The sequence below is a fragment of the Pleurodeles waltl genome, chromosome 3_1, assembly GCF_031143425.1.
Source record: "Pleurodeles waltl isolate 20211129_DDA chromosome 3_1, aPleWal1.hap1.20221129, whole genome shotgun sequence".
NCBI lineage: Eukaryota > Metazoa > Chordata > Amphibia > Caudata > Salamandridae > Pleurodeles > Pleurodeles waltl.
The window spans coordinates 483,381,612-483,397,753 of NC_090440.1; the positions used below are offsets into that span (position 1 = coordinate 483,381,612).

A 16,142-nucleotide genomic window follows, 5' to 3' on the forward strand; every position below is an offset into this window, starting at 1 on the left:
TTCTCATTAATATGTAACTATGTAACTATGGAAAACTGTATATGATTCAGTATCTCATAGATGATGAATCTTACTAACTCAGAATGCAGAGGGTCTAGGTAGTGTTTAGGACTTTGATGAGGATTCCCTTGGAAGGGGGAATAGCCTATATCATGAAGTTTTTACCACGAAATGCAATTACAATGCATTTTTTACATCGCAATTACACTTATGATGCAAGTCTTGATCACACAAATCTATACAACGCATATATGTTTGTATTGGTCGGTATGTGGTAAGTAATTTATATATATATATATATATATATATATATATATATATATATATATATATATATATATAAATTATATATTTTAAAGGTCTCCCCTTGAAAATATAAATATTCAAAATAATAGCAAAGCTGTAATCAACATAAATGTACTTATTTATATATTTTGTTAGCAATAACATATTATGAATTAATGTATAATTTTAGAACAGTAGGTGACAGTGTTAAACTGTGCTAGATTTTTCTATAGCAGTAAGTGTGGTAAAAGTATGCGTGGTAGTGGATTGCGTGGTGAAGGTACTTCATATGTGAGTAAATGTAAATGCATGGTAGTGGTATGCTTGTAAAATCTGTTGTACGTGGTACTCTTACAGTGATAAACTACACATCGATCTACTTCTCACTGCAGGGTGCAACTCTGACCTGGCTTACTGGAAGAACACAGTCAAGACTTCTTTCCACTCCTGGATGAAACAGGAGTTATCTTCTCTTATCTTTCATCTCTTATCTTACCCCTTATCTCTCATCTTATCTCTTACCTCTTATCTTATCCCTCTCTTATCTGAGAGGGACAGACAATATTCACTTCGCAACTCGCCATGGAAACCACAGGACAGTCCTGTTTGTAAATCACTTGATAATTACTTCTCCTCCACTAAACCTCTGTAATTCCCCTCCTCTGACATATAAAGTGTCTACATACATGCTGATATTAGTTAGATATGTTCCAAACTACCCCGAATTCCTATCATTATTTGCTTACTAGGTTGACACTCATTAATACTGCAGTCGGCAAATAACTCAACACCTACCTGTTTGCATAAGATCATTGTATTTGAGCCTGGTAGATGTCCGTGCCAGGAAGCTCTTTGGGGTAGAAATGCGCTGAATAAATCCTTTTGAATTGAATGTGGAATTTCTGCTTCAGATGCCCTTGTACTGCAATCATAGGCCATGGATGCTCACCAGTAACACAAAGGATGCATGCAATGTTCCAAAAATCTCAGCTGTTATAGCAGAGCGATCATTGTGCCAAGGTTGGGCCCATAATGGCAGGATGCCCAACATGTATCAGTTATGACCATCATTATTACATGAGAGCCGCCAACATAATGTAGAGGATGGCTAAAAGTAAACCAAACATGCTCTTAATATGTAAATCATGGCTGGCAGTATGCCATAGTTGTAAGAAAAATGCCCCAAATATGTCTGGGATGACCATTATTATGCCATTTGTAATGTTATGCAGTGAATGGACGCAGTTGTGCTAGAGATGAATCCATTATGACTGGAGGCAGCTGACACTGACTTTGACATCAGGCAAAACTTCAAGGGACACAAGCACACACATAAATTTGCACAAATGCATTCACAGTTGAATACAGATGAGGCTCCTAAATGTCTCCCCTCTGGTTCTGCTCTCCTCAGCTATGGGCTTGAGCATTTCTGCCTTCTTTATTATACACAGACCCTTTAAATGAGGTAGTAGGCTCAGCTTCACTTCTGAGAGCTACTTCAAAGGTACTGGTGAGCTACCAGTAGCTCACGAGCTACTCGTTGGAGATCCGGGGTTTAAATGTATCTTTTTATGCTTTCCCTTATATTATTTTATGTTATGCTGTGTAATGTTATGTTTTCTTTGTATTACATCAGTGTTACAGCCAGACAAGTGAGCTGTTTGTTGGCTTGACAAACAGGGTTTCTGTACATGACACAGCTCACTCTGTGCTGTTATCACTGTTATTTTTATTGCATTGTATTGTTCTTGATTTATTTCTTTGCAAAATTCTCAGTAAAATTCTTGTGAAATAAAAAAAAATTGTGTGGTGAAGGAACGCGTGGTAATCTCCTACAACCCTGTCGAAGAAATTAGGATTGCAGATGATTTCATTTTTCTTATTTTTATGTTCTCAACCAGTTATGTCTAGTTTAAATGTCTTGTCAAATGAAAAGTTATAGTGGCGTAACAGCCTAAAATTGGAAGTAATGACTGGCTAATTTAATGTGGCTCCTTCAATTACTTCAGGCGCAGGCAAATGATAGTGAATCTGATACTGAATCAAAGCAAAAAGCACCGCATTCTTCTGGTTCAGAGAGCTACTCTGATGACTCGGATGATGAAAAAAGACCAAAGCGCAGAGGACGTCCTCGAAGTGTACGGAAAGATACTGTGGAGGGATTTACAGATGCAGAAATCAGAAGGTGACTGCTTAAATCTAAGTTAACAATGTACTTGATTAGTATCTTTAATCGGTTTATAGTACATGCTTGGCTATGGCAGTTACAGCTGACCACTGACAAATGCAATATTGTGACGGTAATGAGCTTGTACCCCTGCAAGGCACTCTTAGTCTCCATACTTCTGAGTTGGGTAAATTAAGTTATTTGAACTTAGACAATTTGGATGGTACCACCTCGGCTGGAGATTAAATACAAAGCAGCACCTGATGACCCACTCTACATCAGGGGTCCATTACCACCTGACTACAGAGTAGTGTTGACGGCTAGAAAGAGAATCTTTGCACAGGGAACTTTTGAGGTTCTACCACCAGATAAAGAGAGACACAAAACAGAGGTAGCAAGAAAAAGGTTATCAGTTGGAGCAGCAACATAGTGGTGGTTCGCCAACTTTGTTAGCCTCCTCCCCAGGTATGACAGATATCACTGGGGGCAGATGAAGCAGCTCATTAAATGTCTGCCTGAAGTCTATCTACAAGCATGGCAAGAAGTTGGTTCAGAAAGACAAGAAAATTCCCAATGCAAAAGTAGGCTGTGCCCTAAATTCTGCAGACACTTGTACTCAAGAGTATCAGTTTTTGCAGCATGCAATGTCTTCAAGATTCCCCCTTTTCGTAATTCGGCCCGGAAGTGCTTTTTTTCAAAACTTATTAATTGTGAGTGGGTGTTGACATAGGCTGAGCCTTAGTCTGATTTAAACCTTGAGGCCACAATGTCCCTGTGTGCCCACTGCCTTAGATTCTTTTTTTCCGCCATTGGGTACAGAGCTGCCTCGAGAGAGCTCCCGAAGAATTAGTCTGTCCGTCAATAAAATTTCTAAGAGGTACAGAGGGTCGCCAAGGTCAATGCTGGATTGAAGCCTCAGGTTCTTTTTGGAGGTTGTTTTTAGAGGTGGCAGTAGTCAATGCAGTCGGAAAATGGTGGCTGTCAGCATTCAATCCTTCAAGCTCCTCTACACTATTATAGATTATAAGCGTCCTTTAAATTTTGCCCAAACTGCTCTAAGTTTACTCTAAACAACCAGCATCCATTATGCATTTCTGTGTCCCAAGAGACCATAAGTTGGATTGGTTTGTAGTGCTGTTGTTTAAGACCAAAACGTTAGTCCATAGAGACAAGATACTTTGAGCCCATTTGCGGCTGCCGACATGGCTGGGCCTCAGAGTGAGAAAAGCAGAGAAGAAAGGTGGGGCTTGACGATTGGGCCCCGAGCCATGGAGCAGTATCCGATGGACTTTCTCAGTAATTTCTTTCAGGCTACATGGGGTGAAGACCCAGACACTTCCTAAGAAACATTACAACCCTCTAACCACCCAAGTAAAAAAGGCAGTTATTCCTGGAGTCGTTCTGAAGTCATCGGATGACTACAGCTGGGCTATTCCTGTGACTATCCAGTAAAGTCATCCCAAACCATCCTGAAGTATGCCTATGGGGCTACATTATTAAATGAGATGACTCTAGTCATCGCAGTAACTACTTCAGGATGGTCTTCTGATCACTTCTTTGGAAAATGTATGATTATCTTTAACTACTACAGGAAGACTCTGTGATCACAAAGGGATGAGAGCAGATTACTTCATGATGAATCCATTGCGACTCCATGACGTCAAGGGGATGGGTGTAGATTACTCCATGAGGACTTCATGACTACTTTACGATGTGTTTGTATTACTTTACAATGACTTTATGACCACTTCTAGATGCAATTTTATTACTTCACTATAGCACCGTGAGAGCTTCTTAATAGGTTACTGAAGCATGATTCCATGATGGCTGCTTCACCATCAGTTTCTGTGATTGGTAGGTCTCTTACCCACAGTAGTCCCTGTAACTTCAATAGCACTGGAATGTATTATTAAGTAAAAAGAGAGTTTTAATTAGTGTGTACATCATACACTTGTCTGACATAATGTGGTAAAACTACAATTGTTGGGTAGAATACTAGCAGTGCAAGTGCTGGGTAGAATACACGTGGGTGGTGAAGATCGAACATGGAAAATAAAAAGTGAATGTGGGGAGTGAATGTACAGAGTGTAGCACCCATATGGAGGGCCGATATGTGGATAGACCAGATGGAAAGTGGATGATCAGGTATGAAAGCTGATAAACAGTGTGTAGTAAGGGAGTGTGATATGCACATATTAACAGTGGCAGTGGAACTTGAATAGAAGAGAACATGGTGGTTAATTGCAGATGCAGAAGGTGAAAAATGGATGCAGAGTCTGTACAGCCGATATAGTGAAAAGGATGTGGCCCATGGGCAGTGGTTGTAGAAGGAAAAAAAGCACAAGTGCAGAGTAGAAACAGCATTAGAAGGGTGCCTCGGGTAGAACGCAGGTAAATGATGAAAATAGCAACTGATGGGTGGAAAGACCACAAGGAGGGTAGAAAACGTATTTGGAAGGTAGAAAACATATGTGGAGGGTAGAGAGCATATGTACAGGGTGCAGAGCACCAGTGGAGGTTGGAGAGAGCACATGAGGAGTACTATACAAGAGCAGATGTAAAGGGTGGTTGTACTGGGTGGAGAGTGCATGTGGCAGGCAGAGTGTTCATGTATGTTGAGAGTGTCCAGCCAAGGTATGAGGAGGATAAATAGTGCACTGAGAGAATATATGGTGTTCAGTAAGAGGATGTGGGAAAAGGAGCACGGGGTGGTGAGCCAGTGTACATGATGAAAAATAGAGGAGGGCTTAGAGAATGGATAGAGAGGGATGTGTAGGATGGTAAACACATTTGGATGGTGGAAACAGTGACAATAAGTGTACATTTGAAAGACTATATGAAGAGCGAGGAGAAGACCTGGATTGTTGAGACTGCACGTGGTAGGTAGTCCAATTTCGATTATTTAAATGATGTAGACCCGATTTAAACAATGGAGAGCACAGTTCGTAGTCAGATGTGCACAGGTACAATGTGAAGCAGATGATCATGATGGAGAGGTGATATACAATGTAGTAAAGGGGTTTGGACTAGACTCAGAATGTGGTTGTATTGGGTGGAGAGAGATAGTAGAGCCTATATTTCCGATGTTGTAAGGTGGTATGGAAAATTGTTATGGAGAATACGTGTGGAACAGAGTGGATGTATAGGATGGGGAGTGTGTCTTAGAAATGGAAATGGAGAGCATAAGGACAGTGTAGAAAGCGCACGTTCAGGTTGGAGAGTGCATGTAGAGTGTTTAGAGTGCATGTACAGGGAAGAGAGTGGATGTGCAGGGAAGAGAGTGAATGTAGAGAGCAGGGAGCAAAAGGTGATCAACAGAAAATGTGAACACGAGGATGATGTTGAGCAGATTTGCAGGTTGGTCTGCGGATGTGGAGGGCAAGGAGCAAGTACTGGAGGATAAGCACATTTGGAGGGTAAATGCGGAGGGTGGAGAGTGAAGTTGGAACTTGGAAAGTGGTTGATGATGGGTTTGAATAGATGTGAAGGGTGGAGAACAGATTTAGAGAGTGAATATACCATGTGGACAATGGATTTATTGTTGAAAGTGCATGTGAAGAGTGACAAGCACATCTGGCTGTTGAAGATCACATATGGAGGGTGAAAAGAAAGTTTAGGAAGTGGATATTCAGGATGGAGAGCGTGGGTAATGGGCTGACACCTACAGCACAAGGTGAAGCCCTTAAAGAGGTCAAAGCAGCTGTAAATCGTGATGAGAGGGTTAATAGAGTGCGTGTGCATTTTAGAGAGAGGATACAGACCACTGAGTGCAGCCATATGGGGTAGACCCTGCACTACATTTGTTGTATGGGGTATGGAGAACACAGAGAGTGGGTGTGGACAATAGAGAGTGAAAATACAGGGTGAAGAGTGGATATGCAGTGTGTGAATGGATAGGGTAGAGAGTGCATCTTGTGGATGGAAAGCAGACAAAGGTTGGAAAATTCAAGTGGGAGTCGGGAATGTATGTATATTTTGGAGAGTGGGTTTGGAGGACCTATGTACAGGGTAGAGAACAGATGCACACAGTGGACAGCAAATGTGAAGGATAGAGAGCAAAGTACTGCATGGACTGTGCACTTGGAGGGCAAATGTGCAGGGAGGTGCACACCTGGAGAGTAAGATAAGCATACCAGGGGCATATTTACTCACTGTGTGTTGACCTGGAGGGACCACCTTCATTTTGGCCTCCGAGCCTGAGTCTTGGACCAAAAACATTTGGAGCATACCACCATTCCCAGGAGACCATGGGCCAGATACTGTACTAGTTGCAGGAGACCTAGCGGCTGCAGGAGGGACAGTACCTGGGGATTAGGGAGGACCTGAAACACATCCACACCACCCTGGTCACCAATGCAGGGGTGCTGGCAGACATGGCCAACACCATGAGGGAGGCAGTGGCACAACAACGGGCCCTTGACACTAGCCACACAGAAGAACAGCCCTCCACCGGCGCTAGTGGACAGGAGGCCCACCACTGGACCAACAGGCACCAGCATCCCACCCCCTGCAGAAGGAGAACCACCACACAAACGGTCCCTGTGATCCAGGCAGAAGCCAGAGAACATTGCCAAGAGCCTGCCAGGAAATAAGACTCTCTTGAATGTCACCCTTGTGTCCCACTCTGTCACCCTGTCCACCTTGTACTGCCATTGCTCCCCTTTCTATGCCCCCTTGGACAATGCACCTGTGATACAAATAGACTGGACTCTACCCTGGACTTTCCTCCATCAGCAACCCAGCCCATTGCAATACCTCCTACACTTATTAGCACATAAATAAACACCCTTGGAACAAATACAAGTATGGAGTCTGTCAAATGATTGAAATATGTATTAGTTTAACAAGCTGTAAACATTGCAGTTCATATGTACAGTTATATATACATAGGTATGACCTGTAGTGGGCAGCAGTAAACACACCAGGAGCCAGAGTGGGGCACAGAGATCTGAAAATAGAGATGCCAAAGGTTACATACAGTAAGTGCCCATAGACATAGGGAAATCAGGCTGCCATTAACAAAAAACTGCAATGGAAAGTGAAGTTACAGTGTGTTACCTGTGTGTCACTGGAAGTACTGTTGAATGAGTGAACTTCTCTTGTCCATATCTTCTTCCTCTGCCTCCTCTTCCTCACTGTCCACAGGCTCCACCGCTGCCACAAGACCATCTCCAGGCTCATCCTTCTGCAGAAAAGGCACCTGGGGGGTCATTCTAAGTCTGGCGGGCGGCGGTTTTCCGCATCTGACCGCGGCCAAACCGCTGCGGTCAGAATGCCCTGCGGGGCACCGCCAGCCTGTTGGCGGTGCTCCCGCCGACCCTGGCCCCGGTGGTCAAGGACCGCCGGGGTCAGAATCACCCCCCTGGTGTCTCAAGGCCAGGTTGTGCAACATGCAACAATGATCTGCCACACCTTCTTGGGTGAGTAGCACAGTGATCCACCTTTCAAATGGAGGCACCGGAATCTGGCCTTCAGGAGGCCAAAGGTTCTCTCAATTATCCTCCTTGTTCGCCCATGTGCCTCATTGTAATGTTCCTCTGCCCTTGTCCTGGCATTCCTCTCTGGGGTCAGTAGCCATGAGAGGTTGGGGTAACCAGAGTCACCTGCAAATATCGAGGGATACCTGTTAGACACACACTCACCCTTAGGGACAACCTGACTTCCATATACCTACATCAACTGGGTGGGGACCATGGGCTCACCTATTAGCCACACCCGGTGCCTCTGGAGTTGAGACATCACATATGGAATGCTGCTATTCCTCAAGATAAAGGCATCATGCACAGAGCCAGGATACTTGGCAATCACACGGGAGATGTACTGGTCCGCCAAATACACCATCTACACATTCAAAGAGTGAAAGCTTTTTCTACTCCTGAACACTTGTTCATTTCTCTGGTGGGGGCAAATGCTATATGTGTACCATCAATGGTACCAATGATGTTGGGGATATGTCCCAGGGCATGTGTTTCTGCAGGGCAGACAACACTCTGGTCAACACATTGGAGAACATTGGCTGAGATCCCTGATGCCATGGCCACTGTTGCTTGGAAGAAACCACTTGCCAGGAAATGGACTACACTAGAGGGGGGATACCTGTGGGCTGGCGAATAGCTGAAATCAGGTCTGGCTCCAATTGGGCACACAGTTCTTGGATTGTGGCCCTATCAAGTCTGTAGGTAAGGATAATGTGCCTGTCCTCCATTGTCGCCAGGTCCACCAGTGGTCTGTACACGGGGGATGTCTCCATCTCCTATTCATCCTCACCGGTTGAACTTTAGGGTGGAAACGGTGAGCAGAGGGTCATATTCACACATATGTGATAGTAAAAATGCATTTTTCCCTTTACAGAAACAGTATGTGAATACGAAAGTCAGTTGATGTGCCAATGTCTGCTGTGATGTACTTAGGTGCCATGGCCTGTGCCCCCCTGAAATGGCGGCTGCCTGACCTGTGAGGAGAGACAAGTGGAAATGAGGTAAATCCGCTGGTTTTGTGTGCCGTTGCGGACGGTGATCGATGATCGCCACACAACTTCTCATTGGTTATCGTTGGGCCCTCTGGGTTTCAGGAGCCAATGGCGATGCACGCCGGCGGTGACGGTACGCACCGCCGCAGACGTGACTGCCATTCTCTATCTGTTCACTCACTTGCTACCTGACCTTCAACAGGAGAGGACCTACACTGCAAGTGCTGCTGTGACCTGTGTCTGGAAGCGACAATGGCTTGAGTGTCTGGGGAAAGGGCCCCCGCCTTCACTTAGGAGGAATTGGAGAGACTGGTGGATGGGGTCCTACCCCAGTAAACTTTATTCTATGGTCCTCCAGACAAACAGGTGAGTACACTGTGAGCATGATGCGTGGGCCATGAATGTATGGATTGCTGTGTGTGTAAGCCTCGTGTAGGGGGTGCTGAGGGGTCCTGGGCAGAGTGATGCATGTCTGGTGGTCAATGTCTGTGCGTAAGGGGATGGGAGGGATATTGTGGGCCATGAGTGTAACAGTCTGGACGGAATGACTAATCCCTTTTTTCTATGCATATTTTCCTGCAGGTCAGTGCCCATCAGAAAAAGGGTATTTGGCGTGCCATTGCCAAGGAGGTGCGGACCCTGGGGGTCTTTGACAGGCGGAGCACCCACTGCCGCAAACGGTGGAAGGACCTGCGCCGCTGGGCAAGGAAGACGGTGCTGGCCTCCCAACGAGGAAGGGGTGCCCATCGTATCCTGACCACCCTGATGTTCTGCATCCTGGCGGTGGCCTATCCGGAGTTGGATAGGCGCTTGAAGGCATCGAAGCAGCCACAAGGGGGTGAATACAGATTCTGATTCATGACTTTGCGTGTGTTAAGGTTTTACCTGGGCGGGGGATGTGGGCTGTGGGTGCCCGTAGGCCAGGGCGAAATGACAGGGTAGGTCCCTTGTTGGGCAGGCTCTGAAGCACTCCAATCCCATAGTGGGCATCTACTACTGGGCAGGGTGCTGTTGGTTTCAGGTGTGCAGCCAATGGCGTAGGGCAATGTACCCCATGTGCTGGTGACTAGCTTTGTAATTGGTAGTGAATGGTCTAGTGCATAGGGCTGATCCCTGTATGTTGTGTACGCCAAAGGTAGTGTTGTTGCTGGCATTGACCAAGTGTATCCTCTGTCTCCGCCCCTGCCCCCCCCCCCCCCCTTCTTGTTTTGTCACCCTCTCCTTGTGTGCATCAGCTTCATCTGGCGGAGGAGCAGAAGCACTGGTGACGGAGGGCGCTGCATCCCACATGGGCCTGAAGGCCGAATCCACCAACAGTGAGGGCACCAGTGGGATGGAGAGCGAGGGGAGCACCACGACAGAGACAGGAGGGGACACTACAGACAGCGATGACTCCTCTGATGGAAGCACCCTAGTAGTGGCAGACACCTCTGTTCCCACCCCAACAACAGGTACAGCTGCCACCACCTGTACCAGTACCACTCTCCCAGCAGCCCCTCAGCATGTTTCCCGTGCCTGCTCACGCAGGAGGGTGGGCATCTCCTTTGCCCCAGGCACCTCAGGCCCTGCCCCAGTCAGCCCTGCTGCCCTCAGTGAGAAGGCTATTGACCTCCTGAGATCCCTCACTGTTGGGCAGTCAACCATACTGAATGCCATCCAGGGTGTCGAAAGGCATTTGCAACAAATCAACACACAGAAGTGGCTCAGGCAAACACAAGTACCACGCTTCATCTCACAGGCACGCACACAAGCACCATCCCCATGCAGACACACCAACATCCCCTGCCTCCACTGTGTCCCCCTCCTCCTTCTCGTCTACCTCCCTCCCAGTTGTGTCTCCACTCACACCTCCATGCACTACATCCTCATCCACTACCTCCATCACCATCACACCTATCACTACACGCCCCATGTGCTGCATCACAGGACACAAAGTCCCCTCCAGGACCAGTGGAAGAAGGCATCCACTCAGCCTCTCCTTGCTAGGATGAAGCACACTGGGCACAAAGCCCCCTGTAGAACTAGTGGAAGAAGGCATCCACTCACCCTATCCATGCCAGGATGAAGCACACTTGGTACAAAGACCCCTCCAGAACCAGTGGAAGAAGGTATCCACTCAGCCCCTCCTTGCCAGGATGAAGCACACAGGGCACAAGGCCCCCTCCAGAACCAGTGGAAGTAGCCATCCACTAGAAAGACTGTGGCCTTGCACTCCCGAGGAACAAGCAGTGGGCAAATTACCAACTTGAGAGACTATTGCCTTGCACTCTCCACGACCAAGCAGTGGGCAAACCACCCACTAGAGATAATGTGGCTTTACACTCCCCAGGACCAAGCAGTGGGCAAACCACCCACTTAAGAGACTGTGGCCTTGCACTCCCAGGACCGAGCAGTGGGCATGGAGCCCCCTCCAGGAGCAGTGGTGTTGTACCATCTTCCGGCTGAGGTGCCCCCCACCCCCAGTCTCCGGAGGTGCCTGTGTGTTTTCGACCTGAAGCTCCTGCAGTGTTCTCTCCATATTGAGGCAGTAGTCAAGTGTGGGCTTGGCCTATGTGTTTTGGCCCAGTGGCCACGGACATTTTGGGTGGGCATTGTCCCACCTTTTGTATATATTGTAAATACTGTTTTTGATTTCTGAACATATTTCTAAGTATTTCTAATATTACACTCATTTGACTCCATTCCTTTCGTCCATGCGTTATTCTAGAGGATTTCGGGGTGTATATGTAATGTTGTTGCATGTGTTTTTGTGTATGATGTTGGGGGTGAGGGTTGGGGTGGAGTGTTGCGTGTGTGTGTCACTCTCTTTCCCCCCCCTTGTGTGCTAGATGCGGTACTCACTGTGGTTGTCGCCGGCGTTGGTGCTCCTGGTGTATGAGCAGATACACCAGCATGGGGAAGGCCTGCAGCTCGGGCTCCATGGCGTCCTGGTTCTTCGTTGAGTGTCGAGAGGTGAGTCGTTTGCCTTCAGAACACTGTTTCCGCCGTGCTTTTGATGGCGTTGGTACCGCCCCGGAAAAGGTGGCAGATAAGCCTCTTGTAATACAGTGGGCGGAACCTTGTCTACCGTCTGGCTGTTGGCGGTTACAGCCGCGGTGTTTATTGCTACCACCGTGGTGGTCGGAGTGTTAAAGTGGCTGTATGTGTTGGCGATTTCCGCCATGGTCATGATTCCATTTTTTTTATTGCCGGCCTGTTGGCGGTGTTACCGCCGCTTTAACACCGACCTCCAGGGTTGTAATGAGGGCCTATCCTGAGATAAATTTATTCCCATTGTGCTAAATCACATTATTGGTACTTTCGACCTGCACGATCACACAGATTTTAGAAGCACATTTTATTTTTAAGTCGTCCACAAATGATACGGATAGTCACACCTTGTGAAGTCATAAGATGCAAATTTTCAAGTCATCTGCAAGTCAGTAGTCACAGTTTCTAAACTCTGCTGATGAATTTAAGACTTTGATCATGTTGGATTATGGGTTGATGGGCTTATAAAGTAATCCTGTTTGACCTGGGTGCAACCCTTAGCATGTCTCCGCCAAACCTTGGAATCTTCATGAAGTGTGGCGGAGTTCTTTACGTGGCCTTCAGCAATAGAATGCTGTGCCTTTCAGAAGTCCACTGAGCATCCTATACTGCTCACCCTGGGAGAGCGTAAAAGGAAATGATGGAGGTTTTGACTCCAAAACCACTGGTTGCTGTGGTAGACTGGAAATAATCTCTTATACAAGTGTCAGTAAGATCCGTCTAACAATACCTGAAGAGCACATAATTAGTTAGTGGAACTCCATGGGCTGAGCAGCAAGGTGGCTCTATGTGGGGTTACAAAAATAAGGTAAGTTTAAAAAGGGTAGAAGTATCCAAAAAGCCAATTAATGTTTCATCCGGCACGGAAGTATTACTACCCCAGTAGAAATAGTACTGTAGTCTTAAACTACGGCAGCCATGTTAGAATGAGATCAAATGTATTCCAACACTGAAAGAGCATTTTGGAGAGTGTGATGAGATCACAGTAACAGCTCTTGCTTCATGAACTCTATCGAACTCTGTCTATGATAACTGGCCAGCAAAATAAATGGTGCGACAACCGCCCAATGCCCTGACTCGTTTAGAGTGTTGGAGGATAGTGGTCACATTTTATAAGCCATCAGTAACTCCTCCTGTATGATATTTATCAACAGCTAATATCATGAGACACTTGCTCTTTTCAGAAGCAGTGGCCAAACACCTGCAGGCGATACTACAACCCTCGGACATGTTGACGGCACTGGACATGCAGGACTCGGCCCTTTCCAAATTGCTGAAGGACTTGGCTGACATCAGACTCTCTGTAGATATGGTAAATACAGCTGTTGGGGCCATGAGTGTGGAAGTATAGTCTTGAAGGGGGAGATAACTGCTTCCTGGACATATATCACATCATAGACAGGAGAGTCACTGATATTGAAACCCACTTTGACAAGCAACCTGATTGGGGTAGTGAGATGTGGGCCCTCGTTTCAACCTTGGTGGTCGGAAGAGGCCGACCGCCAAGGCTGAACCGCCAGTCGGCCGCCCATGCGGCTGCAATCCCGTCGGCCGTATTTGGACCTCCCGCTGGGCCAGCGGACGGAAACAGTGTTTCCAGCCGCCGGCCCTAACATTGCAGCCGGCTCCTAATGGAGCCGGCCGCAATGTGGCGGTGCGGCAGGTGCAGCAGCACCTGTCGCGCTTTTCACTGTTTGCCAGGCCAACAGTGAAAATCACGATGGGGCTGTGCCTGGGGGCCCCTGCACTGCCCATGCCAAGTGCAGGGACCCCCAGGGGCCCCACAACTCCCCTTACCGCCAGCCTTATGGTTAGGCTGGCGGTAAGGGGAGTCAAAATCCCCAGGGCAGCGATGCAAGCAGCACTGCCCTGGTGGATTCTGACCGCCGGGACATCCATGGCGGTAAACCGCCGGGACATCCATGGCGGTAAACTGCCGGGACATCCATGGCGGTAAACCACCGGTCCGGCGGTGTGCCGCGGTCATAATATGGCGATTCGTACCACCAACCTGTTGGCGGTACGAAAGGCACTTTAACAGGGTTGGAATGAGGCCCTTAGTGTCTACGCAAGAACACTATTGAGTTGAAAGACTGCTCTTCCCTACAGAATCAGTGCTGCCACATCAGTGAAATCTCAGTCTGGTATTATCAGGGTTCAAGAAGGCACCATTTGAGTCTATGTAAAATAATTCAAAAAAACACCTAGTATGAAAGTACTTTCTTTTTGGCATGGTTACCCCCAATTTGTACCTGCTGTCAGTGTGTTTTGACTGTGTTCACTGGGATCCTGCTAACCAGGACTCCAGAGAATGTGGTCTCTCCCTTTAAATTTGATTGCTTAGGACTTAGCACACCCCACAATTGGCATATTGGTGCACCCATGTAGGTCCCTAGTATATGCTACTTAGGCACCCAGGGCACTGATGCTCCAGGGGTTCCGCATGGGCTGCAGCATGCATTGTGCCACCAATAGGAGCACATGCTAAATTTTCCGTAGGCCTGCCATTGCAGCCTGCGTTAAAAGGTGCATACTCCCTTTCACTACAGGTCACTGTACCAGGTCACTGTAAGTCACCCCTATGGTAGGCCCTCCTTGCCCAGAGGGCAGGGTGCAGGTACCTGTGTGTGAGGGGTGGTGCCCAGAGCTCCTCCGGGTTGCTACTTGATTCTGTGATCTTAATTCGTAGGTGGGCCGAGGCCCCTGGGAGCATCGGAGTGGCCAGGTCAGGCAGGTGACTCACAGCTCCCTTCTGATAAGTGGTCACCATGCTAGGTAACCAATCCCCCTTCCTATGCTATGTAGGGTCTCTTGGATGGGTACTCAGATTCGATGTGCAAGATTCCAGCAGGATTCCTCTGCATCATTTACTTTATCTTCTGGCCACCGGGACTGCAACTGGACCCTCCAGGAGCCGACAATCTGCAACACCAGTGCCGACTCTGCTTTACAACATTGTTTCTTCTTCTCTTTCCAGCAACTACAACATTTCCCTGGCTATGCATCCTATGAGGGGGACGAGTCTTCAGCCTGCTCAAGAAGTAAGAAGGAATCTCCCTTGGAGTGAAGGAGTCCTTCCCCTGCATCAGCAGGCACCAACTGCAACAACGACCGACTGATTGGATCCTCTCTTCTCCAGAACTATGTGAATCCTGTATCACAGGTGGTGGTCTGGAGTGGTCCCCTTGGTCCTCTCTACCAGCTTTCCAAATTGGGAGAAGGTAAGCCCCTGCCTCTCCTTGCAGGACAGTACACCAGTGCACCCCGACTCTTGCACATACCAAGGCTTGTTTGTTCCTCCTCCAAAGAATCTTCAGGCTGCGTGTAGCCCCAGCACTCCGTGCTGCAAAGCACAGTCTTCTGTCTGCTGCTTCAGCGACGTGGAACGCCTCTTCAGGTGTGCTGAGTGGACCTCACTACGACTCCTGTGCCTACTGCCGTGTGTCGCCTGTGAGGGTTGCATCCTCTTCTTGTGACTCTCCTAGCTGCTGAGGGTCAGCTCGTACTCCCCTCTTTGGGTCGAGTCCCCTCAGTCATGCTGGTCCTTTTCAGCCTTGCAAAACCTTCTTCTCCGACTCTTGCAATTGCCAAGGCTTCTTGGTGGTTTTCCAGCACCACTGACTGCATCACGACTGCCGGCGTGGGACATCACTTGCACCACTTCTGGAACTCCTCTTCTGCTCCTGTGCTGCACTGGTGACTTTCTTCATCCACCATTGACCTTTTCCTGCATCCAAAGAAGGGTGGATAGTGGCTCCTGCCACAACCGGACACTCCAACTCGAACTGGACTTTTTCCCCTTCCTTTGAAGGTCCTCTTCTGTCAGGATCCACCTTTGGTTTCTTCCATTCTTGTCTGGGTCTCGCACAGTCCTTTTCCAAAGTCCTGTTGGTTTTGGGAAAAACCAGGTACTTACCTCTTCTCTCCTTGTCGCTAGGGGCCACTCTAGTACTAACCTCTTAGGGTGCCTAGATCTTCCAGCTCCCCTCTACTGATTTCACTTCCTTGGGTGGGGGACTGCCTTTCACATTTCACTTTTTTAGTGTATGGTTTGGCCCTCCCCTAGGGCCCTCACTGTTAACTATTGCTTTTACCATTGCCTATAGCTTTCTATGCTATTTCCTGATTGCTAATGTGTATCTAATAGTGTGTTTAATTACCTCTAGTTGGGGTATTGCCTATACAGTATTT

General features: G+C 47.6%; 1 protein-coding gene across 2 annotated transcripts in view; it reads left to right on the forward strand.

Moving 5' to 3' along the window:
- Positions 1-16,142, forward strand: part of CHD2 (chromodomain helicase DNA binding protein 2) — a 1,519,436-nt gene that overhangs the window by 941,535 nt on the left and 561,759 nt on the right. For both annotated transcript variants that reach the window (XM_069222751.1, XM_069222752.1), the window contains one exon: positions 2,295-2,470. In XM_069222751.1, the coding sequence (XP_069078852.1) occupies positions 2,295-2,470 (176 nt within the window). The remainder of the gene's footprint in view (positions 1-2,294; positions 2,471-16,142) is intronic.